The sequence below is a fragment of the Tiliqua scincoides genome, chromosome 6 (assembly GCF_035046505.1).
Source record: "Tiliqua scincoides isolate rTilSci1 chromosome 6, rTilSci1.hap2, whole genome shotgun sequence".
Taxonomy (NCBI): Eukaryota; Metazoa; Chordata; class Lepidosauria; order Squamata; family Scincidae; genus Tiliqua; species Tiliqua scincoides.
The window spans coordinates 82020926-82046948 of NC_089826.1; the positions used below are offsets into that span (position 1 = coordinate 82020926).

A 26023-nucleotide genomic window follows, 5' to 3' on the forward strand; every position below is an offset into this window, starting at 1 on the left:
AGTACCCAAACATAACTTTACCCATTAATGCTGATGGGCTCTTATGTCTCCTTTAACCACCAGCCTCGCAGTATGAAGGATACTTCAGATGAAATTTGTTACTTTCATTTAGTGGACAAGCTGCCTGTCACTTTTCTCTCAGAATTATTTAGTTTGAGTCCCTGGGTTGAAGAAGTCTTAGGCAATTGGATGTGATGTTGGTCATTTCACACGGTTGGTTTGGTTATAGAACTGTGGTTCCCAAAGTTCGCCTTAGGAAGAGGGAACCAATTAAGTCTTTGTGGGGGCAGGGGGATTGCAGCAATGCGATCCTCAGGATCGCACTGTTGCCAGGGAAGGGGGGTGTTTCTGACATGCCTGAAGTCAGCACCGGCCTCCAGGGATGTGGGGAACTCCGTGGACACCTCTGCAGGGCTCCTCTAACCTCGAAAATAATAAAAATCTGGTTTCGTGTTCAGAAACACAAAGTGGCTTCTGATTGCACTCATTATTTTTGAGGCTTGGGGAGCCCTGCAGAGGCATCTGCGGTACTCCCCCTACATACACACACCAGAGGCTGGCACTGGCTTCAGGTAAGCCAGAACCCCCCCGGCAGCAGTGTGATCCTGGAGATCACGTTGCTGCAATGCCCCTGTCCCTTAAGGGACCAGAGCAGAGTGCTTCCCTAGCTGGTGGGTCATGACTCACCAGTTTGGAAACCACTGCTATAGAATATGGTCTGCTTTAATCAGGTCAGTTTGTTTAATAAGGCAAAGCATGTTTACTGCTCAGTAAATCTGTTCCTAAGAAAACATGTATAAGGTCAGGATGGCATATCATATTTTTGGTATCATAAGCATTACATGTATTATTTGAGCTGCTGTTTGTGAATCTGTGAAGAGTACAACCTGGGATTTAGGAAAACGTGAAAAGAACGTTGCTTTGAAAAGGTAACAAATATTTGCACAAGGCGAACTTTCCATTAATTAAAACAAAACAGCTGTTTAAGGCACCCACTTAATTTTTGTGGAACTGTTTTATGTGTTTTTACCTCACTTTTTTCTCTGGACTTCTCTCCATTGGCACCGGCACAGCTGCATCACCCGTTGCCATTCCCCTTTTAACCTCTACTTTTAATTAAGAAAACCTTAAATCAAATGCTTTTTAAAGCTTCTAGCTTAGCGTTGGGAAAATAAAACTTCACATCCAACCCAGAGGTAGGTGAACAGCTGCTTAAGAACCACTAGCAAAATATGCTTATAAATAAAGGGAAGATTTTTTTTTAAAAAGTGAAATTTCCACCTAACCTTGCCTATCTAAAGCTCCTTGACTTTGGTCTGTTGCTCTTTAACGTTTTGAAGCAAGCGTTCATGTAATAGGAATATCAGGACTGTCTTTATTGCTTTATTGTCCACCGTTTGGGAGTGAAGCAATAAGAGGCCAGTACCAAAAAGACATGGTTGGAGAAAGAATTTGAAGCTCTTCTACCATTGCTTTGAGAAAAATCTTTAAATGTAAGGAAAGGTCATAGATCTCTTTATTGAAAATCTTTAAGGCAGCTCTACTCTACTAGATCAATCTGTTTCCACATTTTTTGGATTTACTTTATCAAGACCTGGTTCTTTTGCTGGTATTTGCTCTTAAATCTAGGGAAGTCTCTTTGAAAAGGAAAGAATCAAGAAAGTAGAAGGGCCAAAAACCACTGAATGGAATTGTAAATTTGATGGAGACCTGTGTGCCCATTAGACAACAGCCAAGTGTTGATGGATGGGTCCACTTTTGACGTAGAGTGTAAGTGGGGGTATCCTTCCCCTGCTTATTGCTTTTCCTCTGCAACTCTCATGTGTTCTCCCCTTCTGTGGGTCAGTGGTGATCCTGGCCCCTGTGTTCCCAGAGCCAGAACTGTAGAATGCCATCGCCCCACCAAGTAAATGCCACTCCCCACCATCACATCCAGGGGCCTTTTGGGGGCTGGAGGAGTCTGTATGTGGCTTCTAAGGCCTTCAGAAGGCCTTCTACCATCACTTCTGGAAGGGATGCTTTAAGGCCCTCAGAAGGCCTCTGAACGGGGTGGCCAGGGTGAAGAAGGCGGCAAGCAGTGTGTGGATAGCAGTGGCGCCCCCATAGGTGTGGTGCCCTGGGGCATTTTCCCCCTTGATCTTCCCTAGGTATGCCAGTGCTGTGATTTCAAATGTGTTTGCAGAGTGATGTGTAGGGAAGGATTACGCATCCCCTCTGCCCTTTGTTTCTCCACTTCAAATTTGGCTCTGACACTACTTTGGTGTAGCTGCTGTGGCGTGAGCCCACATTTCCAGACTCCACATGCTGCTGAGCATGTAGGTCTTGCCACAGTGTCTATATTCACGGCTATTCTATGTCCTATGAAATTTGGCTGCAATTGTGGAATTGGAATTGTGTTGCTGAAGCCTATGTATATTTAACCAGCTGTTGGATATGCAGTAGATTTCACTACTAATTCACAGGTCCATGTATCCAACAGTGGACTACATGCATGCAACTTCACATAAAGCTTTCTGCATGTTTACCCACCAAACAGTTGGGGCAGGGGGAGAAGGTACAAGTTTGAGAGGTTATTCACCACAATGGTTTATTGACCATTTTCATGACATTTTTAATCTGCAGTTTGGTGATGGGCTGTAACATGAATTATCACATGCGGTTACAATTTGGCCAGGATTTCTTATCTTGAAAATGGTGTATCTTACCATATTTCTCCTTTGAAGTAGAATAGACCAAGGCATCTTAAACCATTTCTAAAACATGCAAAAAAAAAAAAAATCCAGTAACTTGGCATGAAAATTTTAAAGATGTAATTATGCCCTGTGAGTAATATGTTTGCTGGCCTTTGCCATCAAAACATCCCCAAGAGAGATGCAGAGCAGGGGAAAAAATCTCAGCCGTCCACATCTTTATTGCCTCTGCTGGAGATGGTGCTCAAATGAGCTGTGGAATGTTCATCGAGCTGAGTTGCATTGCCACTCTTGGAAGTATGTAATTGAGGACAGAGAAAGAAAACGCCATAGGTGACAAGGCATTCAGATGTTTTATGGCTGTGTTAAATCTATAGGTATCAGTAGAAACTATAGCTATCAATAGAAACTACTCAGAAACTTACTGCAGCTGCATTCCTCCAGTACTATTTCAGAGCAACACTTGGGTGTAGCTTAATTTTTTTTGCCTTGTGGAAGTCTTGCACTGCCACCCTAGAGCAGTGGCGTAGCTAGAGGGGCGCAAAACGGTAAGTACTGCGCTGTGCTGTGTAAGCAGCACTTCCCACTCACCATGGGAACCATTTTGGGCAGCAACGGCAATGCGCAGGCGCTCATCGAACCAGATGGCATCTTCTGTGCATTGCCATTGTTGCCGGCTCTGCTGGTGAGTAGGAAAAGCCATTTACATGGCGTGTTGCGGTGCCTGCAGTACTTTCCGCCCTGCCTTCCATAGCTTTGCCACTGCCCTAGACCAAGGCAGTGCTGAACAGTAAATATTTGGTCATTTGCCCTTTCCTATTCTTTGACCACTGCTCCAACTGGACATCCATTTTTTTTTTAAGCTGCCCGTTCGTTATGAATTTTTTTCCCCCCATTTAGTATCTGAAAACTAGAATTATTTTCTTCTCTGGAATTATTTTCAGATGCCTGCCTGGGGCAGCATGAGTGCTGGTGCATGACAAAAAGTACACATACAAACGTGCAATCAAACTAGCTTTGTCTGTCTTCGCCTAATAACTCTCTGTCATGTTATCTATCTGAGCAGGGGTGTAAACAGTTTATTTTGTGTTTGAAATAACTTCCTGGAGGTTGTTAATGTACCTCATAGTTTGGCTGACATGAGGATAACCAGGTCATCACTCTAGATGCTTTCCTGATAACCTAAAAATTATGATGTATATCTGTTCTGGAACTGTACTTTTTTCTGATTTTTATTTTCCTTACTCCAGATTAGCATATCTAGGTGTTGGTGGTTTGTTTTTTTTTAAATTATGATTTCACTGAAAATATATGATTTTAATAAGAAGAAACATTGCAGGTAGTAGTAGTAGTTGGCAACCTTCAGTCTCAAAAGGCTCTGGTATCGCACTCTGAATGGTGGTTCTGGAACAGCGTTTAGTGTGGCTGAAAAGTCCGTTTTGGGAGTGACAATCTCTTTCACACTGGGAGCAAGTGCAGTCTGTCCCTGGTCTGTCTCCCTGGCTATGGGCCTTCATCCTTTGCCTCTTTGCCTCAGACTGTTGGCCAAGTGTCTCTTCAAACTGGGAAAGGCCATGCTGCACAGCCTGCCTCCAAGCGGGCTGCTCAGAGGCCAGGGTTTCCCACCTCTTGAGGTCCACTCCTAAGGCCTTCAGATCCCTCTTGCAGACATCCTGTATCGCAGCTGTGGTCTACCTGTAGGGCGCTTTCCTTGCACAAGTTCTCCATAGAGGAGATCCTTTGGAATCTGGCCATCATACATTCTCACGACATGACTGAGCCAACGCAGGCGTCTCTGTTTCAGCAGTGCATACATGCTAGGGATTCCAGATCATTCCAGGACTGTGTTGTTTGGAACTTTGTCCTGCCAGGTGATGCCGAGGATGCGTCGGAGGCAGCATATATGGAAAGCGTTCAGTTTCCTCTCCTGTTGTGAGCGAAGAGTCCATGACTTGCTGCAATACAGAAGTGTATTCAGGACGCAAGCTCTGTAGACTTGGATCTTGGTATGTTCTGTCAACTTCTTGTTGGACCAGACTCTGTGAGTCTGGAAAACGTGGTAGCTGCTTTACCGATGCGTCTGTTTAGCTTGGTATCGAGAGAAAGAGTGTCGGAGATTGTTGAGCCAAGGTACACAAAGTCATGGACAACCTCCAGTTCATGCGCAGAGATTGTAATGCAGGGAGATGAGTCCACATCCTGAACCATGACCTGTGTTTTCTTAAGGCTGATCGTCAGTCCAAAATCTTGCTAAAACGGATCATGAGCTGCTGGAGATCTTTGGCAGAGTGGGCAGTGACAGCTGCATCGTCGGCAAAGAGGAAGTCACGCAGACATTTCAGGTGGACTTTGGACTTTGCTCTTAGTCTGGAGAGGTTGAAGAGCTTTCCGTCTGAACTGGTCCAGAGACAGATGCCTTCTGTTGCAGTTCCAAAGGCATGCTTCAGCAGGACAGCGAAGAAAATCCCAAACAAGGTTGGCACAAGAACACGCCCTGTTTCACTCCGCTTCGAATGTCAAAGGGGTCTGATGTGGAGCCATCAAAGACAACAGTGCCCTTTGTGTCCTCGTGGAAAGACCTGATGATGCTGAGGAGCCTGGGTGGACATCCGATCTTGGGGAGAATCTTGAAGAGGCCGTCCCTACTGACCAGGTCGAAAGCCTTCATGAGATCTGTGAAGGCTATAAAGAGTGGCTGTCGTTGCACCCTACATTTCTCCTGCAGTTGTCTAAGGGAGAATACCATATCAGTGGTGGACCTGTTGGCTCAGAATCCGCACTGCGATTCTGGATAAATGCTCTCTGCAAGTACCTGGAGCCTCTTTAGTGCAACTTGGGCAAACAGCTTTCCTACAACGCTAAGGAGAGAGATGCCGCTTTAGTTGTTGCAGTCACCCCTGTCGCCTTTGTTCTTGTACAGCGTGATGATGTTTGCATCCCTTATGTCCCGAGGTACTCCACCTTCTCTCCAGCAGAGACAGAGGATTTCATGCAGCTCAGTGACGATCACTTTGCAGCACTTTTGCAGGCAGTAATGTATACATTAAAGGACAAAATAATTCATTTTGAATTTTAATACTTTGCATTTTGTTGTGTTGTGAAAGTACATTATAATTTGCAAACATAGTTGTGAGGGAAACTGTGCATCTCTGTCAGTTCTAGCACCTACCAGGTTGCAGCTGGTATTGGGATTTGAGCAAGGTGTAAAGTCAAGGTGCGACAGAGGTGATGTTGATCTAAACAGGGAAGTCGCACAGACCATAAGGTAAGCTAAGTTGGGAGCTTCTGCTGACTGTTCTGGCCAATTGTTTCTAAGGACCATACCAAATGTACACCTTTCACTCAGTAATGGAATTTCAGTGGAATAAGTGCACGTTCAAAAGCACAACTCACATGAGTTTCTTTATCTTGTGCGTTTTGTGCCATGGAATTTCCAAGTCTTTTTTTTTTTTTTTTTGGTCACTTTGTCTTCCTAATGTTTGAGTTTGGATTTTCCCATGGGGGTTTTGAACGTGTGGCTGCAGCACCCATGTGGCTCTCCATGACTGAGTTTGGTAGGTGAGACAGCATCCTAGACCATCCTCCCGGGGAGCCCCTCTTTGCCACAGCCCCTACTCTTGTTGGTTCTGGCTTTAAAGACAGCTGTCTCTGCCCCCTCACTTGTGGCAAGTAGGAGAGAAAGAGATGAAAGTGAACTGCATTATCTGACAGCTTTGGTCTTTGCCAAAAGGTGAAGACCTTTTGCTTTGGATTGAGATGGAGGGAAGGGATATTTCTGTGGCTAAAGTCACTCCTCTCAGCAAAGGGGCACTTCCTTCCATCGAAGGAGTCCTTCATGGACCTAAAAGGAACTCAGGGCGTTTATTAACATTTGGCAGGAAAACATGACTCTCAGCAAAATTTACCAAAATGTGGAGCAGTGCCGATACATTTCGGAGAAGCTGAAGGACGTGAGTGACTGTCAGGACCTAGAAGAAAGTCAAGGAATTTTGGAGGACCTGCAAGCTAGTCAACAGTCATTCTGGGCACTTCAGGAAAACCATTTCCTTCATTGACATTCTGGACTAGGTCCTCTGTGTTGACTGTAGGGTGGTTGTTTCCTGCCTCCACAACTCAGGAATGATGTAGCGGAGGAGCTATGCCACTCCGCTGAAGGACTCAAAAAGAGATGAGGAAGACCACTTTGTACTTGACCTGCTGCCTGTTGAACTAGGCAAGTCTGTTTCACTGCTGCCAAGACTGTCCATGAATTCTGCAATGCCATGGGTAACATATTCAGCCCACCACTCTTTAATGAGGCTTCCAAACAAGCGCAGGAGGATACAGGTGAATGCTCCCTGTCCCTGTGGAGAACTGTTTTGAGAAAAGGAGGGAGGGCAGTGGAGGAGTGGGGATAGGTATGGGGGAAATCCTTTTGGTTATTTGGCAAGCACCATCCAAACAGCTTTGTTCTGTGTGGGGTTGGGTTGGGTTGGCAAGAGCGGGGAGAGCTGTGGAGGGGAATGCTGGCACTGGTTGCAGCAACAATATGGCAGGGATAGCATGATTAACTACTCAGAACCATTCTCTCCTTTGCAGAAGTTGAGCAGTGAAGGCCCCAGATGACAGCAGTGGAGAGGATGTGGCATCTGAGAAATTGGCAGAAGTGGCAACAGCTGGAGTTCTCCCAGGAACTCTTGAAGGCAGACTGGAAGATGAGTGAGATGCTCACAGAATGCTTGGACTGTCTCCATGACAGGAACCCTGATGTAATTGGAGAGGACAGCAGTTGGTCAGGAGCAGGCCCTCAACAACATGACCCTGTAGTTCCTTGCTCTGGCTGGAGTTACGTGGTGATACACCAGTTCCTGCCTGAAGTCATTTGGTTCCCAGGTTCAGAATTTGTGGTGGGCTTGAGTTCTGAGGAACTTGTAATTTGCATGATACAGATGCATGCCACCAATGAAATAGTTGAGCTGAAGATAACCTTTTCCAGAGTAATAGTACATCAGTATGGATCATCTTACAGCTCCTCTTTTGAAATTATTTCTACTCTTCAAGCACTCTGTCTCTAGTTTCTAGTCATCTGGGTCGTGTGGGAATTCATTATAATTCAAAGCAAACAACTTTCTTTATGCATCGCAAGTGATTACTTGGTGCATAGGCACATAAGAATTAATGAAAGCATTTAAAGTTTTTTCATGGTTGCCTCTTGTTCCTTCCATCCCACACAATTTTAAGAACTTGATTCATCAAATCAAAACATTTCCATCTGATAAATCTCAAGGTGGCTAACATCTGCTAATGAAACAGAACACAGCCAACAATGAGCAAAACTTGAACAGTCTACATCAGTAAAAACAGATAAATGTTCCCACCATAAATACCATCTTTAAAAGCCCTTTGCTGCTTGTTGAAATTTGAGTAAAGAGACAGATTGGTGAGGGAGGGGGTCTTTAGCGAGAGTGTTCCACAGTTTAAGTGTCACAGAAAGAAAAACCTTGTTTCGTGTGTATTTCAGACAATTAGCAGGGTTTCAGGAGGCAGTCCTTAAGTTATCCTGCTCTTAGACAGCTTGGGACTTCAAGGTTAATACCAATACTTTAAAGCAGTTATTTTCAATCTTTTTCAACTCGCAGCACACTAGCAAGGCACTAAAATGGTCAAGGCACACCATCAGCTTTTTGACAATTGACAAGGCACACTGTGCTGTCAGTGGGGGCTCACATCCCCCAATGGTCCTATTGATGAATGACCCTCCCCCAAATTCCCGCAGCACACCTGGGGACCATCCACAGAACACCAGTGTGCCACGGCAGAGTGGTTAAAAATGGCTGCTTTAAAGGAAGTCTCACACCATTGAAGTCTCGATGGAACTCAGGGCCAGAGCAGCCACCAGAGCTCTTTTCAGGGTAAGGGAACTTTGTGTCCCTTACCCTGTGTAGTGTCTCCGCAGCCCCTATGGGTCTGCTTGAATCTGCATGAGCGGAATCGCTGTTGGATTTGAGTAGCCTTTGTTGGGGTTTCAGGCACAGGTGGGGAGGGGTGATAGAATCCAGTGCAGCCTCCGCTACTGTCCCTGCCCCCTCTGGCTTTGAACTGACCCATGGGTCCACCTTCTCCTGCTCAGAAAACTCCCTGCCAGCCTTCCCTCCCCCTCTCTCTGCCTAGAAATGCCTTCCCACTGCTCAGTGGGCTCCTTACCAGGGACTGCTTCTCCTGCTTATCCCACTGGTGCAGGGGCCTAGCAATGACTGGCACGTGTCTTACCTGCTGGCGCCTTCCCCCTCTTGACTGCCACAATGTGCCTTACTGCATGTTTGTGACAACTGTTGCTTGGGCTGAGGATCAGGCTGTCAATATCTTTGTGTAGACAAAATCTCTACATATAAGTTGCTCTGCACAGAACGGTGTCATGGTTGATTGAAAGCAGGTGCCTATGAAGTATGCATTTAAAAGAAATAAGTGATTCCAAACATACCTGCCCAGAAAGCAGCTCTCTGCTTTATGCTTTCATACCGTTTCCTAGCAAGAGTTCAGTCTAGATTTTATAGTGGCACTAAAGGGGTGGGGTTTTGGCAGTGTGAAGGTGATATAATTGTTCCTTTGGATTTCTGGTTTCTCAAACAACCATTCTGCCCATCTCACACACATTTACATAAACAAAAGGAATCCCAAACCATAGTATTAAATTTAAAGTTGCTGTACTTCTTTTGTTGGGTAAGTTTGCTTTCCCATCAGAACCACAGGTACATTTTTCTGTTGATTTACCGTGTTGCTGGATGCTTGCATTAAACCAGGCCTGCCCACTGTGTGACCCACCAAGCTGAATACAGCCCACTTGGTGGGTATTGTGGTCTGCCAGGTGTTTCACTCCTTCTTCACCCTGTCTTTGCAGTCCTACATGGGGAACAAAGACGAGGTGTATTGAGCACCTGCTGGGTGGCCATATAGCTCCTGGGCTGTGTTGAGCTTGGTGGGTCACAAGTTATATAGACTCGCATTCAGCAAATTGGTTGAGTTAAAATCTCCTTTGACACCATAGTATAGTAAACTAAGTTAAATAAAACATTTTTGCATGCTTTTTATAATGATCCAAGTGTATTTTTAGAAGACTAATATGTGTATAATTTTAAGCACATGTAAATCAGTTTAATAAATGTTGAGAGTATTTTACTTGTCAGATCGGTGTGGGCTAATCGTAATAGCTCATTATTTAAGCATTATGTAATTTTATAACTTGTATGAACAGCTGCAAATGCTTTGCAAAGAGATTATTTTTAGTTTTGCACAACATGTTTTAGAAAAAGTATATTCTTTTACAGATAGATTAATATATAAAGACTGCCCATGATGACATGCAAATATGACACTGTTTACTGACCAATTGCAGTTCTAAAGCTATCACCCAGTTTAAAAAGATCTTAGTGATTTATTCGGTAAATTTGCATGTATGCTAACTGGGACACCATGGCATGACTTAAAGTGGCAATGCTCTTATATTTAGCAATGAGAGAAAGACAGAGAAACTGTTTTTACCCCAGCATGTAGCATTTTTTGTCTAATGGCTGTTTGGTGGTAGTGACTACATATATTTTTTTTTAGATTGGGAATCCTTTTGGGACAGGAAACTATTTCTTTTCCTATGTAAATTGCTTTATTAGCCGTTTCTCCTCCTCCTCCTCCTCCTCCTCCTCCTCCTCCTCTTCTTCTTCTTCTTCTTGAAAAGCAGTGTACAGGCATCCCCCTATATCTGCAGATTCACTTATCCCTTGCCCCCCCTTGAGCCCATTACTTATCTGTCTTACATAAGAACATAAGAACATAAGAACAGCCCCACTGGATCAGGCCATAGGCCCATCTAGTCCAGCTTCCTGTATCTCACAGCGGCCCACCAAATGCCCCAGGGAGCACACCAGATAACAAGAGACCTCATCCTGGTGCTCTCCCCTACATCTGGCATTCTGACTTAACCCATTCCTAAAATCAGGAGGTTGCGCATACACATCATGGCTTGTACCCCATAATGGATTTTTCCTCCAGAAACTCGTCCAATCCCCTTTTAAAGGCGTCTAGGCTAGACGCCAGCACCACATCCTGTGGCAAGGAGTTCCACAGACCGACCACACGCTGAGTAAAGAAATATTTTCTTTTGTCTGTCCTAACCCGCCCAACACTCAATTTTAGTGGATGTCCCCTGGTTCTGGTATTATGTGAGAGTGTAAAGAGCATCTCCCTATCCACTCTGTCCATCCCCTGCATAATTTTGTATGTCTCAATCATGTCCCCCCTCAAGCGTCTCTTTTCTAGGCTGAAGAGGCCCAAACGCCGTAGCCTTTCCTCATAAGGAAGGTGCCCCAGCCCCGTAATCATCTTAGTCGCTCTCTTTTGCACCTTTTCCATTTCCACTATGTCTTTTTTAAGATGCGGCGACCAGAACTGGACACAATACTCCAGGTGTGGCCTTACCATCGATTTGTACAACGGCATTATAATACTAGCCGTTTTGTTCTCAATACCCTTCCTAATGATCTGTGATGACTGTGTGCAGTCTGTGTGCAGACTATGTGCAGACAGTCTGTGTGACTGTGTGCAGACTGTGATGGCTATGTGCAGAGTTGGCATCCTTCAGTCTTGGAAGACTATGGTATCACGCTCTGAATAGTGTTCTGGAACAGTGTCCTCTCCAGGGCACGAAGCCTGGGTAAAGTAGATATGGAGGATAGACTGTTACCCATGCAGCAAATCCCCCTTCTCCACATCACTGAAATGGTCCAATGGAAAGGCAGAAGCCAATAAGGTTGGTTCCAGCGGCGTCGCAGGAGTTGCCACAGCGTGACTGTATACAGCCGCGAACTGCCTCCTGGACTCCGGCTCTGGATTTTGCCTCGAGGTTGACTCCTGAAGCCTTTTCCATAACTGGATGTAGCCACAAGGCAGTGGAGGTTTGGGATCAGAGTTTTCCTTCTCTCAGATGAGCTGCCTTCCCAGGCTGACGAGTCCCATCTACCCGGTGGCTGTTTAGTTGCCTCTTACGACAAGTACAGCCAAACTGAGGGCCTATTCTTATCCCCAGCCCCCAGGGGTTTGGCTATGTGCAACCTCCTGATTTGAAAGGTAGGCTACCTCAGAATGCGAGATTCAAGGAAGGGCACCAAGATGCATGTCTCCTGTTGTCTGGTGTGCTTCCTGAGGCATCTGGTGGGCCACTAGGAGATACAGGAAGCAGGACTAGATGTGCTATTGGCCTTATCCAGCCGGACATTTCTTATGTTCTTACGAAACGAGAAATGTGAAAAGCAGTCAACTGGAACATTGGCTATTTTGGGAAATGGAAACAAGGCTGGAAAGTGTTCAAGTGATGGGAGTTGGGCATTGAATGCTGCTTGACACTGAACCCAGTTCTCGCAGCACCCTTTTAGACATTCGAGTGTACAGACATGTATGCAACTTGTATGTTTTGTATGATGGGAATACTGATGTGTGTATTGTTCTAAACAGGTTGTATGACTTCTACATATGGATGATCAATCCTAACACAGCCTTTGGCAGCTGTTACGTGCCTTAGGCAATAAAATTCAGAGGCTGGATTCCCAGTGCCTTACTGAGAAGCTGTTGTTTCTGACAGTGTATTCAGGAATAATGATATTCACTTTAAAAGTTTATGTAGATAGTCTTTCCAAATGTTTGAGGCAGCTATGAAGTAATAACATCTGTAATGATACTGAAATGGACCACTGGGAAAATATTCAGATTGAGAAATGATTTTGTTTATTAAATTTATATCATGCCTTTCTTCTTTGGAACTCTGGGCTGTGTGCTTGGGGTTGCTACATCATGTGCCTTTGTACCAATTCTGTGACTGAAAATTTTAAAGACTGTTGAAGACATAGTACCCCCGTCCCTTATGTATTTAGGCCCAAATCAGCAAGGTCTTTAGTGATGGCAAATAAAATGTAACCCCTCTTTGTTCATTTGTATTTGGTTTAAAGCCTGTTTTATTCAGTTTCTGTCTTGTAAAAGACATTCTTGTGTTCATCTAGGACAGTCAAGCAATGTATTTAATATCTTTTGTTCTGTGTAGATCAAAGAATCTAGGAACTTTCTTTCCTCTGTGGCTTACAAATGGACTTCCAAAAATACCAACTGGTGATACTACTGATTAATTGTGATAGAGTATGTTGAGCCAAGTGATGGCAAGTGTCCCAGATTGTGGTATCCAAGATAAGCAGATATAACAGAGTTGGAGATAGTTTGGTTCTAGCATGCTTTGTTTGCTTCAGGATTCTTGGGTGGCATGATATTTAAGTGGGAGAGTTAATAGGGACAGCTGTGCCAAAAACACTATATCCATGTATTCTACTGCTCTGAAAATATTTGAGTGTCATTGCCGCTTCACTTCTACATTTGTTCTGTATGCCAGGAAGTAGCTTTTGGGTGATCTCCAGAGACAGATTGTGGAAGACTGTTTTAGTGAGAAAACTGATGATACAGCTGATTCATTTGCCTAGCCCTTACTTACTTTTGGTCAGCCATAGTTGTCCCTAAGGACACTTGTTTCCATGTTATTGATTTCAGGGAGATGTTCATGTCCTCCAATTCATTTTTGCGGTCGTTTGATAATGTTTTTTTTGCTTTGATACAGTATTTGATCCTTACATATACATACACACATACATATATATGGTGTTGACTGGAGCATCGACCATGATGCAAATCCATCCTGGTAAGAATGGCTTTTTTTGCTAAGAGTAGTAAAATTCTGATTCATCTGCTATACGTATCATGAAGACTGTAATCTTACATAAGAACATAAGAACAGCCCCACTGGATCAGGCCATAGGCCCATCTAGTCCAACTTCCTGTATCTCGCAGCAGCCCACCAAATGCCTCAGGGAGCACACCAGACAACAAGAGACCTCATCCTGGTGCCCTCCCTTGCATCTGGCTTTCTGACATAGCCCATTTCTAAAATCAGGAGGTTGCACATACATATCATGGCTTGTAACCCGTAATGGATTTTTCCTCCAGAAACTTGTCCAATCCCCTTTTAAAGGAATCCAGGCCAGATGCCATCACCACATCCTGGGGCAAGGAGTTCCACAGACCAACCACACGCTGAGTAAAGAAATATTTTCTTTTGTCTGTTCTAACCCTCCCAACACTCAATTTGAGTGGATGTCCCCTGGTTCTGGTGTTATGTGAGAGTGTAAAGAGCATCTCTCTATCCACTCTGTCCATCCCCTGCATAATTTTGTATGTCTCAATCATGTCCCCCCTCAGGCGCCTCTTTTCTAGGCTGAAGAGGCCCAAACGCCATAGCCTTTCCTCATAAGTAAGGTGCCCCAGCCCAGTAATCATCTTAGTCGCTCTCTTTTGCACCTTTTCCATTTCCACTATGTCTTTTTTGAGATGTGGCGACCAGAACTGGACACAATACTCCAGGTGTGGCCTTACCATCGATTTGTACAACGGCATTATAATATTAGCTGTTTTGTTCTCAATACCTTTTCTAATGATCCCAAGCATAGAATTGGCCTTCTTCACTGCCGCCGCACATTGGGTCGACACTTTCATCGACCTGTCCACCACCACCCCAAGATCTCTCTCCTGATCTGTCACAGACAGCTCAGAACCCATCAGCCTATATCTTAAGTTTTGATTTTTTGCCCCAATGTGCATGACTTTACACTTACTGACATTGAAGCGCATCTGCCATTTTGCTGCCCGTTCTGCCAGTTTGGAGAGATCCTTCTGGAGCTCCTCACAATCACTTCTGGTCTTCACCACTTGGAAGAGTTTGGTGTCATCTGCAAACTTAGCAACCTCACTGCTTCAGAACACTTATCTGTAAGCAGACCTTTCTGAACTGTGAAACTTTACTTCTGAGTAAAATGATTTTAGTTTGGACAGTAATCTTAGGCTTTGCTTGCCTAGAGAAACTCTCAAGTGGCTCTCTGTTATTAATCTTTGGAATGGAGAAAGCGTCCACTGCAGATTTTGCTTCTTGATCTCTGGAATGGAGGAGAGGGGTTTGGCTGAGGTGTGTACCTTGTCTTAGGAATTCATTAGTAATTTTTTTTTCCATTTTCTCTGTGTGGTAAAGGTGAGGCCCAAGACCTTCTGCCTCCTGAGGTTGTGTGCCAAGTGCTGCCCCCCCTTACCTGTGATAATTCAGCTTCTGCTCCTCAGACACTTTAGCCCATTGCTCCACACTTTCCCCTTTTCCTTTTCCAATCCAGGAAGTAGGTGGAAGAGGATCAGTGGAGGTGGACAGAAGTGGATGCCCCCCACCAGTCTGCTGTCTGAAATGCCCACATCAGTTGGCCTCCTGGATGGGCTGACCTTTGATGAAGGGGATGGGAGGTTCTCTTATGTTTGAGTTTTCTCCCCAGAATGTTCTATCTGCTGAGTACCTCAGTTTAACATTCATTTTTAAAAATCCCACTGTTCTGTTTAGGAGGGGCAATATGATGGTGATAGAAAAATGAATCTCAAATCAATTTACAGCCTATCAGAAGATATCTTTGTGAGCACATATTATCTTCAAGTGTACAGGATTATAGATTATGGGCATGTGCAATGCCTAGCTGAAAAGTTCTTAGCTGATGTGCTTACCCAACTCCTTCCTATTTGAGAACGTTTCAGCTAACACATGCTTTTTCACGTTGTGCAAAAATCTTGTGAGTAGAAGCTAAGTTTTTAAACTCGCTAAAAATTGTTTCCACTATAGCCTGCAAGACCTGTCAGAGCATCTGTTGATAAAGAACCCTATTAGCTGCTTCATTTGGTTCTTTTTTCCCCAAACCCCTTCATCTTTCTTTTAAAAAGAAAGTTTACCAGCTTCAGTATTATGATATTCCTGTACAGTTAAGTATTGATATTACTAAGTTAATATTTAAGTCTCTTTGTTTTTAAAGGCAAAATGGCTAAAAGCCTCACACTAAGCAAGGAATGCTATATAAACGGACTGTAGGAATCGTGTTAGACCAAAGCTTTCTCAGACCAAGTCTCCAGAGCCTACAAATTAAAGACCTCCAGTATCATTTTTAAATAAAGCATTTTATGTGGCATTTTTTTCAGTTGATAATCAAATGACACTATTATGCAGACTTACTAGATTTGCAAATTTACAAGTTTTCACAAGTCAGCTGGGTCCCTTCCTCAGGAAATCATTTCACATTTTTTTCCTGTGTTGACATAAAGAGCCTGGCTGTCCTTAAATCTTTGTGAATGTATTTGCTTTATAATTTGACAGCATTGAATCAACACCCTTATAGGGACTGTAAAGTAATAAAAAGAGAAGCAGTTCAGTATAGCTTCCAGTTACTTTAGGATTAGGTTTGAAGAAACTGAAATGTGCACAATAAAAAGCATGCAAGATTTGAGCTCCATGTTGTACATTAAGGGCTTGGAGATTCAGTGAAACATGGTAGTGTTTAAAAATGTTTTTCTACCCCCAGCAGGCATATAATGGTATAGCATGAAAGTCGTAAGAATGTATTTGAATTTCTTGCTATCGTGTTCTGAAGTATGCATTTGTAAATATTAGGTTTTTCTATTTCTGCTAATAATTGTTAAGTTAAAGTAAAATAAGTGTTGGATTTGGACTAGGGAGGTCCATGTTCAAATTCCTGCTCAGCCATGAAGTTTAGTGGGCCAGCGTACTTTGGGCCTCTCTCTCTCTCCCTCAGCATATACTATCTGACCAGATTGTTAGGAAGAGCTATGTGTGCTGCCTGGTAGATGGCCAGGGTGGTATATAAGTGTGATAAATAATGGTTTGCTTTGACTAAAAGCCATTGTGTAAACTAAATATCATGCAAAAATTACAGTTAATTAGAAACATTTGTATTTTACCATTCAAGATTGCTTACAATAGTTAAAACAGCAAAGTTAAAAAAAAATTATAGAAGTAAAAACTTCCAGATTGGCATCAGCAATTTTCTGTGCATATTGGGAGAACATCTGCTCCCAAAAGCTCTCTAGAGAGGTAGATATTATAGTTCCTTTAAAAAGTCAACAGAGACAGGCCCTGATGAAACAGTTAATAGCCTATTTAAATATAATGATACAATATATTAAGGGGTTCCCCCCCAAAAAATTACACACATTCTAATGAGTTCCAATTCATCCATACTTCTTTAAAGAAAACCTGCAACACTCAAGAGCCTAAGGCAGTGCTTTCCAAACTTTTTTGACTGGTGGCTCCCTTGACCTAGTGAGCCATTGGCCGCGGCTCTCCATTAGGACTACAGTCTTATACAGGCGTGTACTGCTTAACAACCATCTGCTTAATGACGGACCACATATATGACCGTGGTCAAAGCACTGGTGCAGGTCTGAACCATTGACTGTCAACGGGCTTATGAAGGGGAAAGGGAAATTATTTCCTCATTGCCTTCTGAAGCCTTCCAGTCACCGCCACCACCATAGCATGCTGCACAGCAACCCATTTTGCTGAAGCTGCAGGCCGTGGCGGGGAAAAGCATAGAACTGGACTGTTACATTTCTTTTGAAAACGAATGTGGAAGAAAGCCTAGATGTACTCCTAAGCTTAGGCAGTATTTGGGGTCCTCCAATGCTGCCACTGGGTTCTAAGCAGTAACTGGGAGGAGGTTTCAAAGGAGTTTCAGGGTGTTAGTCCACAAAAGTTTGTGCTGAAATTAGTGTGTTAGTCTTTACAGTGTCACAGGACTTGGTTGATCTGTAGTGCTTGCATGTATTTTATAAAAGCAATTGAATAGCATTAAGACTTGAACGTACATAATAGGTGCTAGCTTCTTCCTATGGCGCACTCTAGATCTGGACAATGAGTGGCTGTAGTAGTTATCCAGTGGTGAATGCCAACAGGAGTCTTCCAATCGCTCTGTCATGAGAGATAGTCATTTCACACAGGCACATTATCACATGATAGCTGTTATACTGTTATCAAGAGAGCAATCAGGTTGTGTAGAGTAGCAACAGTAGTGGCATCAGAGGTTGATCAAAGGTCTGTGCCCATCAGTGGGTCCACCTGCTCAGGCCAGTCTCTGAATCCTTACCACAGGTGGTAGTGTCCACTGCTCCATCAAGGGACAAGTGGAGATGCGTGCACCATGGGGGGCCGAGAGTAGGCTTTTGCCTCAGGGCCTTAAGCCACCTTGCACCAGCACTGATTGACCATCATTTAATTTTTACCTGGTCTGTAGCACAGTGGTTTTCATTAAATAATTTGAGGCACTTAATTGTGCCTGACTTTTTGTGGATTGTGCCTATGTAGTCAGATGAAATTGGTGGGCTTTACTTCATGTGATATGTTTACGATTGGTTGTAAAATCCATGTAATTGGGTACAGAATTACAGTGGTGCTCTGCAGTCCAAAAAGTTCATGCGTTTCACTTGTCGAATGGTGGCTGGTTTTCTTTTGAAAAGGAAAACTGGCAATGGGAAAGCATTTAAATTTCCTTTCTCATAGAAGAAAACAGCAGGTCCCAGAAAGCAGGACCTCTGTATGGTGCCTTTGTTAAATTGTGTGTATTAGGGACTCCTAGCAGTCAATGGAACCCTACCTGCAATCTGCAAGGTTGTTTTATAAACCGGTTGCTTTTATTCCATTTAAGTATTTCCTAATTAATGATTCTTCATTTTAACCTATTATTTGTTTAAAAAAAAAATCTTTAAATCTCAGGAAAGATAGAAAGAGGCAACATTTGGTGTGCCCAAAGGCTGCCGTTTGCTTTGATTAGTAGCCCTTCCCCCACCAGATCATGTCACAAACTCCTCTTAAACATCCTCTTAGTAATCTGCTGTGTAGCAAGAGAGGGGGAGTGGCTGCTATTTTAAAAAAACACTTAGGTATGTGGTGTTGGATCCTCTCCATTACTATAAGGCAAAAGATTTAAAATGTTATGATACAAGGAAGTTTCCATATATTCCCACCCCTGCCCTAAGCTAATCAAATACCACCTCTAACATGTTAGGGGGTGTGATAGCAAGAAGCAGGACTTTTTCTGTTGCGGCACCATAGCTGTGGAATTCACTCCCTTAAGAATTGCCTCCTCCTTGGAGATAGTCTGATGGGGCCGGAAGATTTTTTTTTTTATATTTTTATTGGCATGTTGAGTGCAAATGGGATCTTGGGCTGGGTGAGCTGCCCTTACTTGTTCTTATACTGCTTTTTTTGGTGGTGTTTGTATTGCTGTTCCTTGGATGTTTTGTTTGGACCGTCTTGATTTAATAGTTTTATGCTGCTGCTTTAATTGTGATACGCAGCCATGGGGATTGAATTGGATGTGCTAGGGTCTGCATGCTTGTTGTTCTCCTTTTGAATTGTATTGGTTTAATTCAGTTAGATGGTTTGGAGTATTCTGGTGCTCCTATACCTTTGAAAATGCTTGCCAAAGCTGCAGGTGAAACATCAGACGGAGAGAGTTTTTATTGCACTGCGGCCATTAAGCCCAAACAGTTTTAATATTATTTCTTTACTAGTTTGTTAATTTTATTGTCATTGTATTTTTAAATGTGTCTGGTTTTATTGATTTGTATTGTATGTATTAGGAATTTTACTAGCTGCCTTGAACTTATGTGGAAAGGTGAGATACAAATTTTTTAAATAAAATAGTATAATGCAATAATCTTCAGCTTTTTCACTCCCAGGACCCAACTTTTAAAAGCTGCAACATAGGAGCCCCATTTAATTTTGCCTTTCATGTATAACATTTTTCTTCTCTCTTCAGGGTAGACTCTAATAGCAATATACTGTATAAGAAGTAGTTTTGGCAAGGATTGAAATTTAAATGTGGTTTAAGTTTGGGCTTCTACACAGTTACTGAAGATATGGGAGATCTGTTCTTTGCATCCTTCCTGTCTATGTTCCTCCTCTTGTTTTCACATTTCTTCTTTCTGGTCCTTCAACCCAAAAAAGTGAAAAGATGGTGATGTCTTTGGCATTGGGTTAGGGTGTGACCCACAGTTGTAACATCTAATATATAGTTTTAGAATGTTGCTAAGTAAGCATCATCACACTATTTTGTTCCTTTTTTTCCTGAATCATTTAACAGTTGATCTGGAGCATCTGCGGGCAGTAAAAGTTGATAAACATCTTCGATTTTGCCAGGAAAATCGTTTTAGCAGCCATTTTGTATCAGCCAAGACAGGTGATTCTGTAAGTAATATGAATATATCTTGGGTACCAAAAGCATTTTTTTAAATCTCCAGAGTGGAGTGCAGAGCTCTTTATCAGTTGGTATTTACCTTTGTTAAATTATATTTTCACAAGTGCTTAAAATATGATTTTCATAGGGGGAAAAATTAAGCATCTAATTCAGTGTTTCTCAAGCTGTGGGTTGGGACCCACTAGGTGGGTCCCATTTCAATATTTTATTTTTAATATAGTAGACTTGATGCTACCAAGGTATGTGACTGCATATGGGAAAATGTTACGGATCTGTACTTTTAACAGGCTACTCTATATGCTTTTAACAATGATAGTAAATGGAACTTATTCCTGGGTAAGTGTGGGTAGGACTGAGTCTAGGATTGTTAAAAATTTTCTTGCTCAATGATGTAACTTCCAGTCATGACATCACTTCCAGTGAGTCCTGACAGATTCTCATTCTAAAAAGTCGGTCCCGCTGCTAAAAGTTTGAGAACCACAGATCTAATTCATTAAAAAAAAAACTGTTCCTTTGTTCAGTGTATTTGGATTTTTGACTGGCAATTTTAAATTCCTCTTAGTAAAGATGCGTTAATTTCTAAAACAGACAAAGCTAATTAACAGTGCAATCCTCTGCACGTCTACTCAGAAACAAGTCCCACTGAGTTCAGTGGAACACTTCTATGACAGAGTGTACAAGTCCTCACTTAAAGTTTTCAATAGTTGGAAACAGCAACTTTAAATGAAACAGCTTATAACAAAACCAATTTTACCATAGGTTAATTGATATACATAAATAAGAGTTACGTTTATTTCTGGTCTCGAAAGCATCACCAAACTTCTAAATAAAGACCCAAAACACTTCTAATATTGAACATTGAAATAAATGTAAGCTTTCCAGGCCAGAGAAAACCCACGCAGACACAGGGTGAATGTGCAGACTCCACTCTGATAGTGACCAGGAATTGATTTCTTTTCTCAACAACTTTAAAACTAAATGATTTATAATGAAGTGACATTAAGTGAGGACTTGTATAGGATTGCAATCTGAACTAATGTTTTCTTTTTATTAGTATTGAGGATTTTAGCTGGAGGTTTTTCTCAGATTTTTCCCCCAGTCAATAATGATTTTCTTTCTACAATCATTTGAGCCCCATAACAAGCAGTTCCACCTGTCACTACGACCAGGGACATGCAGTGGTTAGGAAGGCAGGTGTGGCAGAGCCTCCCCACCAGAGTTCTTTGAAAAGCACCGCTGCCTTGTGAGGTGCCCAAGCACTCTCCACCCATGCGCTCTGCCTCACCTGCCTCTCCACCAACCGCACATCCCTGAGTACAACAGTATTAAGCGGTACTAAACACAAGCAGTCTGATTTGCTGTTGTGGCTGAACTCTTGATACTCTGACTTGCAGAAACTCTATTTCTTGATGTGCTTCTGTAAAGGTGTTTTTAAAAAAGAACTACTAATTAATGATTCTTATTGTGTTGGGCACAATTTGAGGAATTTTGTGCAAGAACTTCTTTTTGACTGAATTCTCTGGACTAAGGCTAACCAAAAGAGAAGTCTTAGGGATCTAGTAAGGTGTTCATTCTAAAATGGCTGAAATGTTATATAAGTGGATTTTGCAATGGCTACTGGCGTGAAAATTACCAAAGAAGTGCTTCAGAGATCTCTTGCGCAGGGTTTCTTTTTGGTCATACTTCACTGTTTATAGTTCAGGAAATGTTTGCTGTATTTGAAGTTACTTGAGGATGTCTGTTTCTAATCACTTAAGCCTTTTCTTTTTATATAGGTTTTCCTGTGTTTTCAAAGAATTGCTGCTGAGCTCCTTGATGTCAAATTAAACAGAGCGGAAATAGAGCAATCACAGGTGATATTACTAAGCATATTGCTTTTACTAGCTGATACATTCACTTTTCAAAGAAATATATTTTACTCCAGGGTGTGGCTAACGTGTGCTTTGCATACCATGGCAAAATTATTTGCTCTTGTGTTCATTACATTGTTTCAAAACTTTAATATGGTGAAAAATCTAGAATTATTCCCAACACACTTGTGGACTCACAATTGCCCACAACCCCCTAAATATTTTGGCCACAATCCAGGGAGTTACTTTACACTCATTCAAGAGCTTGTGTGTACACTACAGGACCTTTATTCTTGGAACAGCAAACCCTAGTGCTATATCTCAAACTGCAGTTGAATCTTCCCTTTATTTTTCTTCCCTGGTTGGGGTGCAGGTCAGAGTTAATAGAAGAATATAGTATCTTTTTCATCTTACTGTCAGAATAGTATTTTGACCCCATTAACAAATCATAAATGGGTAAATTGATGATTTGACATTAAACTGTTATTTGTGTGATACAAATACAATGATATTGCAACTCCACTTCCCCTTTGCGTTGGCTCGGTCATGTTGTGAGAATGGATGATGGCCGGATCCCAAAGGATCTCCTCTATGGAGAACTTGTGCAAGGAAAGTGCCTTACAGATAGACCACAGCTGCGATACAAGGACATCTGCAAGAGGGATCTGAAGGCCTTAGGAGTGGACCTCAACAGGTGGGAAACCCTGGCCTCTGAGCGGCCTGCTTGGAGGCAGGCTGTGCAGCATGGCCTTTCCCAGTTTGAAGAGACACTTGGCCAACAGTCTGAGGCAAAGAGGCAAAGAAGGAAGGCCCATAGCCAGGGAGACAGACCAGGGACAGACTACACTTGCTCCCAGTGTGGAAGGGATTGTCACTCCCAAATCGGCCTTTTCAGCCACACTAGATGCTGTTCCAGAACCACCTTTCAGAGCGCAATACCAGAGTCTTTCAAGACTGAAGGTTGCCAATAACAACTTCCCCTTTTCAGCAGAGATAAGACTCCTCCATATCGAAGTCAGGGGCAGATTTGTCCCCATCCCAATGGTATCTCTGATTATTGCAAAGCTTCCCCCCCCCCCCACACACACACATTCCTTTGTGCTCCAGTGTTTTCATATGTTCCATGAGCATGTCTGATTTGGCCATATTCTTGAAGATCAGCAAGTGGTGTGTGCATAGCAGTACTCTCTGCTGTGTGCCACATTTGAAAGTCTGTCTGGCTGCACTGCTGTTTCTCAACCACTTCTCCTGGCATGGAGAAGAGGTACCATCAGAAACCTTAGTGTGTGTTTGGGGGGGGGGGGGAGGGATAGTAACAGGCTACTTATGGGGAACCTGTGAACTTCCCCCTTCTTCTTTACAGAGTAGTGGGCAAAGAATGCTGTAAGTCTGTCTGTATGGGCTCATTTCCTTTATGACACCAGCAAGCAGTAGACCATTTTCCAGTGACATAGCTAGAGGGGGCGCAAAGCACTAAGTTTGGCAAGGAGCCTCACTGCAGAGTGCAAGGCACCCCCGCCCCCCCAGCCATTCTCAACCATGGGAGCAAAACAGGAATTTGCTAACCAGGTGATAGCAGAGTAGAAGAAAAAGAACTGGAAAAAATACTAAATACAAAGATTTACAAGTAGAAATTGAAAGAATTTGGCAGAACACCAAAGTGATCCCAGTGCTGATCGGCGTCCTCGGTTCTATTCCAAAACACTTTGAAGAACACCTGAACAGCATAGAAGCCACAGAAATTACCATCAGTCAGCTGCTAAAAGCAACTTTACTGGAACAGCTTACATTTTGCATTGGTATTTGTAACAACAAAATAGGATAAAACCAGACATCCCAAGTCCTTGGGAAGGACTCAGTGTCTGGATAAAACAAACCAATCAATAAAAATCTACCTGACTGCGAAAATCTCATCATCGTAATAAAAACAAATTCCAACAAGCTCATGTGCTGAGAAAAGTGAGCAAAAGACAAATGAGAAACTGCTCCAAGACATGAAAAAAAAGCAAATTAAAGCAAGTGGCAAGCAGTTCAGGGCACATCGTTTAGAATGCATCCCACATATTTATGACGGAGGCTAGATCTACACAGGCAGTTGAACCAAAGGGGTGGTAGAATGGGCTATACCACTGTTCTGCCAAGCTGCCTGTTCTGAGTTTTGCCTAGAGATCCTCTGCCCACTTTAAGGCTTATTAGTTCCCCCAACTTGACTACAGCTAAATCTGCCTGCACCAGCAGGAAGGAGACCAGTAGGTGGCTTGTCTGTAAGTCTGCAGGGTCCTAGCTCTCCAAGCAGCAGTCCTTCCAGGTAAGCAGCTGCAGCTCAGCTTCCCAGCACTCAGCAATCTGTTTAAGTAGTCCATGAGCCAGATAATCAGTCCAAAAGTCCAATGTGTCAGTAGCCGGTCCATTGGTTCGTTAGCAGAGTCATGGATCAGTCCGTGAGTCAATAGCCAGTAGGTCAGTTAGCCAGAAGGTTAGTCCAAAATGCACAGCCATAAGTCAGCCTGTGAATCAGCAGTCCAGTAGGTCATTTAGCCAGAAGTTCAGTCCATTTAGTCCACAAGCCAGTCTCCTTTCCCTCCTCCACTCTCCACTACAACACACAAACTCTCTCTGCATCAGGTGCTCCTTAAATCCTGTAAGGGCCTGACTGCCTCTAGTGGCTGCAGCTGTGCAGCACACCCTCTGCTCAAAGCCCAGACCTTAACCCTTAAAGGGACCACTGCTGACACCACGTGATAGCTCCTTGCCAGATCTTCCATGATTCCAATACAACCACTTTAGACCACAGGCAGATGATCATATTTTTTAATGCTCCCCGAAATAAATAAGGTTCTTATAGTGAGCGTCCAACGTCTACCATTGCATGTTTTGTATTTTGGACACAAAACGTGTCTGACGTTTCAGCCGTGAGAAATGTTGACAGTGGCTATGTTTCAGACAATTCACTGTGACTTAAACATAAGACTGTATCCGAAGAGTGACTTTAGGTGTGTCCATGGGAAGTTCTTTACTTTTTCCTTTCGAAATAGATTTTGAGTAGCAGAGCCCATGCCATTGCACAAACAGCAGTTCAAGAAACCACCAATTCAGGTCTCCATTGGGCATTCAGACTTACTTATTTTCAAAAACTTTTTGACTCTGGAAAGATGGCTAATAATTTATATTAAAACATAGAAATGAAACAATTGTAAAATCCAAGGAACAGAAGAATGCAAAGAAAAACCTGAAAAATTAAAAAATGAAAACAATGAACTACCAAGAAACTGCAAATGAAAGATAAAGGATCTTAATAATAAGCATTAATAATAATATTTTTAAAAAATCTACTGGCACTTGAAGGTATACAAAGATGCACTACCTGAATTTCCCATGTAGGAAACCGTTCCAGAACTAGTTCCAGACCTAATTGTGTAGTATATAGATCATTTATGGAACAGCATTGGGTCAAAATAAATTGATGATAGGAATTGTTCATTTTTCCCATTTGTGTTGATATTTAAATCGTACCATCACTGAGTTGCACATTTAATGAAGGTGATATTTTGCCACTAAACATAGTGTGAACACATATTTGAATAGGATAATCAGACTTCCAGAATATTGTTTGACATATAATAGTCTCTATCCAATTAGCCAACTTCGAAATCTGCTCAGTGACAGAACATACAGCTTTTGGAAGATATTTTTGTGCAGATATATAAAGTTTGAATGTCCAGCGTACGATATTATGCTCTTTCTTATAATAATAATAATAATAATAATAAATGCTCTTCTATTCATTGAGTTGAAATTATTTTAAGGAGACCGTTGGCCCAATCCTATCCAATTTTCCAGTGCTGATGCTGCTATGCCAATGAGGTACGCACTGCATCCTGGGGTGGGGAGGTAGTCACAGAGGCCTCCTCAAGGTATGGGAACAGTTGTTCCCTTATCTTGGGGCTGCATTGAGGCTGCACCGATGCTGGAAAGTTGGATAGGATTGGGCCCCCAGTTGTTTTGTTGCTTTTGCCATGCAGTGCCTTAAATGTGGGCCACTAACCTGGCTGTTGTATATGTTGGGATTTAAGCAAGCATTTTGAGGAACCGTTAATTGCTCAGTGAGTCTGAGAATTCTCTCAATTCCAGCAGTGAGCATACTAAACACAAATTAAGTCCTGTGAAGTCAGATAACACTGTTTAATGCTGGTCTTCTGTTAACATCTTCATGGAATTAAGTTCTTCTCATGATGCCATGAGGCCTAGAGGCCAGTGAACCATAACTCTTGGCTACCTGATAAGATAATACGATGTTGATCAGTCAAAACTCAAACACAGAACATCAGAAGCCCATATATTCAAGCTC

At 42.7% G+C, this 26023-nt stretch overlaps 1 protein-coding gene across 3 annotated transcripts in view; it reads left to right on the forward strand.

Moving 5' to 3' along the window:
* Nucleotides 1-26023, forward strand: part of RAB28 (RAB28, member RAS oncogene family) — a 68424-nt gene that overhangs the window by 36648 nt on the left and 5753 nt on the right. For 2 of the 3 annotated variants that reach the window (XM_066632099.1, XM_066632100.1), the window contains exons 5-6: nucleotides 19712-19815; nucleotides 21601-21678. In XM_066632099.1, coding sequence (XP_066488196.1) covers nucleotides 19712-19815; nucleotides 21601-21678 — 182 coding nt within the window. Of the gene's footprint in view, nucleotides 1-7268; nucleotides 8041-19711; nucleotides 19816-21600; nucleotides 21679-26023 lie in introns of those variants that run through there. The other variant, XM_066632101.1, reaches the window with a different exon arrangement.